The sequence below is a fragment of the Belonocnema kinseyi genome, chromosome 7, assembly GCF_010883055.1.
Source record: "Belonocnema kinseyi isolate 2016_QV_RU_SX_M_011 chromosome 7, B_treatae_v1, whole genome shotgun sequence".
NCBI lineage: Eukaryota > Metazoa > Arthropoda > Insecta > Hymenoptera > Cynipidae > Belonocnema > Belonocnema kinseyi.
In genome coordinates this window covers 77,284,860-77,288,105 of record NC_046663.1, presented here as the reverse complement: position 1 = coordinate 77,288,105, position 3,246 = coordinate 77,284,860, and the positions used below count along the sequence as shown (strand labels likewise).

General features: G+C 29.6%; 1 protein-coding gene across 1 annotated transcript in view; it reads right to left on the bottom strand.

Moving 5' to 3' along the window:
• Window positions 1–437: 437 nt before the first annotated feature.
• The window catches only part of LOC117176518, a 5,263-nt gene continuing 2,454 nt past the window's right edge, over window positions 438–3,246 (bottom strand). Inside the window, exon 2 of the mRNA XM_033366773.1 lies at window positions 438–967. Coding sequence (XP_033222664.1) covers window positions 438–967 — 530 coding nt within the window. The remainder of the gene's footprint in view (window positions 968–3,246) is intronic.

Here is a 3,246-nt window from a genome sequence, read left to right as displayed (position 1 = left end):
TACGTGAAATAATATAGACAGTTTTCAAAAAAAGATCAATTTTCACTCACTAGAATTTCCTAATCACCATATCTCGAGGGAAGGGAACATGGTGCTGGAAGATTTTGACAACACAACATAATATTTTATCCAGTTTGAGTTAGAATTTAAGTAAATCGTTTTTCGGTTGTATGAATTAGGCCCCAGTAATAAAAGGAAGAAAAGAAAAACATTCTCATCTAAAAACATATCTCATAGAGTAGATTGAAATAAAATTGAGTCCGAATGATTTTTAAACAGTTAGGTATTTATTCGCGAATATTAAATAATTGTCATACCAACATTTTTCTTTAACCACATATAAGGATTGTTTTATTGACGAAAATTTACATTTCCAGTTATCATGTTTTAAAAAGACAAGCCCAAAATTTGAATATTTAGTTCTTATATCCAGTTCTTTAATATTTAAGCCATTGAGGACGATACCCACCGAAAGGCTGAAACTCTCCAAATTGACGAATCAATATAGATTCACCTTTCTCAGTTACTTCTGGCACTCGCACTGCAACGCGCGGTATATTACTCTTTTTCCGCGGAAGCTCTTTGACGCTGAGAACTGCTTCCAAAATAATGTTATCTCCATATAATATAAAGCAGCGGGTTATTCCATAAATTGGATCATTAATATCCAAAGTTTGTTGGATTTCGTTTATTGTAGCCACTAATTTGTCGGAATTTGGCATGAGTATATAAACTTTTACTTCCCCTTCATTTATTTGTGTGGGATCCTCAACCCAAGGAGGAATTGGACGGCCTCGGATGTATGTAAGCAATCCGCGAAAAACCTTGCCATGTCTGTTTTGTACAAAAACACGGTTACGCTCTGGGAAAAAGAAACCTTCAACTAAATGCGGCGGTGTTGCATTTGTTCCTTGTGCAATTGCTCCATGTGCACTTGCTCCTTGTGTAATTTGTCCGATCATTGCACCTAAATATGTAAACAAAATTGAGACATAAAAAATTTTTTATAGACTGTAAATATATCTGTTTCTAAATAGATATTATCAACTTAAGGAAGGGTTACAAGTTTTAATTTCTTTTTTAGTTTTGTTTTTCAATTATGTATATAATTTTCATTTAACCCTATGAGTAAACACTGGGTCATCCTGACCCTGTCAACGACTTTGCCCAAAAATATAGCTCAGGCGTTTGAATGAATTGCGGTACCGTAGCCTTATAAGTATTGTTCAATGTCCCGACTACAGTTTTAGACAGTTTCTGTAGCGTGCCGAGTAATCACTCGTCGTTGAGAAGCGATTGAAATTGAAGCAAGGCCAAGGTAACCCATGTGTCTACTTAACGTCGAATTTACTAAAATTTGTATTTTTCATTTTCATCAATTATAAACGTTTGTTAGTGAAAAAAATTCCAAAAACTGTGTTTTAAGGTCGTGCAAGGGCGAGAAAGGCGTTCGTTCGCTGAAGTATTTAATTCTTAAAGTTTTGTAATAATACCACTGACGCAGGGGATCGAAGTTTTCTAATATAAATATTGTTTCTTTTATTTGAGCTTTTAATTCAAACGTTTTTGCATTATTATATAAAACTAAGATAATACGACACTACTTTTTACATTTATTTTAAAATCACTAGATTATGAATTAATAATGGCATGCCATGCAGTGTGGTGAGTATTGAATAAAATATAGTTTTGCAACAGATAATTGAATATTATATTATTTATAATGAACCTGCCTATATCAGCGAAAAGAGGACGTCCAGGATGATTATAGTTCTCTTACATCAATAAACGCATTAACATAATTTATTGAAGAACAATAATATTAATTTACTCAAAGAAATTGAAGAAACGTATATTATGTATTATGCCTAATACTATATTATATATTTGAAGAATCTTTGAATAGTTTTTTTTTTTTTTGAAGAAAATTTTGTATATTTTTGAAATAAACATTATCATCGAAAAAAATAATTATTTTAAACATACATGCGTCGTACTTTCATTTTGTGTAAACTCATTATTTCGCGTAAGTCATCGTTCGGTTAGATTAACTCGGCAAAATTAAATCAGACTTAATTTCTTAGATTCACGGGACACTTATTTGATTAAAAAAGGGAAAATTTAGATGTGAAAAATTTCGAAATCCTGCATCAGAAGCAACACTAAAAAATTTTAAGTATAAAATTTGTTTAATGAAAATTCAATTGGATACGGAAAATAATAAGATATTTAAACTTAATCAGCATAAGCGAGGTTATTTCTCTGGAGTCTCACTCATTTAATAATGAAATCATGCAGTGATTTATTACTTATGTTTGAAATAATATCCTTAAAACCAAAAATGTCTATTCTTCATGAAATCGAACTTTTGAACACTGTATTCTCGTTTTTTTATTAAAATTATTAATATTGGTCTAGTGAAATATTTGCTATAATTGTTTAATTAAGTTGTCATTATTTAAGCAAATAGCATTTGTTTAAATAATATTTTGGAAATTTTCATTTTTTCTTCTAAAAATTATTACGATGAGTCTATTGGAATATTAATTAAAATTGTTTCATTAATTTTTAATTGTTTACATAAATGGAATTTTTAAAAATAATTTTTTCGAACATTAGTTTTTTCCTTAGAAATTATTACTAATGGTCTAGCGAAATATTTATTAACATTACTTCATTCATTTTCAATTTTTTAAACACATGGAATTTGTTTAAATAATTTTTTATCAAACATTATTAATATTTCTTTAGTGGAATATTTAATAACATTTTTAACACGTTACGGATTACCTTTGTCAGCATGTGCAATAAATACTAAAAAGTAAAAAAGTTTCGATTTTTTTCTTAAAACTTCATTTTTCTTAAAAAAAATTGTTTTCACTCATTTTTATAAGTTTTCAAAAGATTTTAAAAACACTTATAATACTTATATATTACTTTCACATACTTAAAAGTATACCTCTTAACTTTGGTAAGTAAAAAAGTTCAGTAGTTGTGAAATTATAGACAACCAAAAAGTGAAAAGGTCATTTTTATCGAGTGTGTAGGAGATGTTCGAAAAAATAGGTGTGTACTCGAAGGTTTAAATACTAATTTATAAATAATTTTCAGGTTAAATTCGGATTCGACGACCCAGAACTTTAAATCATTACCTCTCCTCTCACAAGAAGCGCATTCATGATGTCAACCCAGCTTCTAACTTCTCACCACTCTCGCTACTACTCACTACTGGCTCGCCCCCCCCCC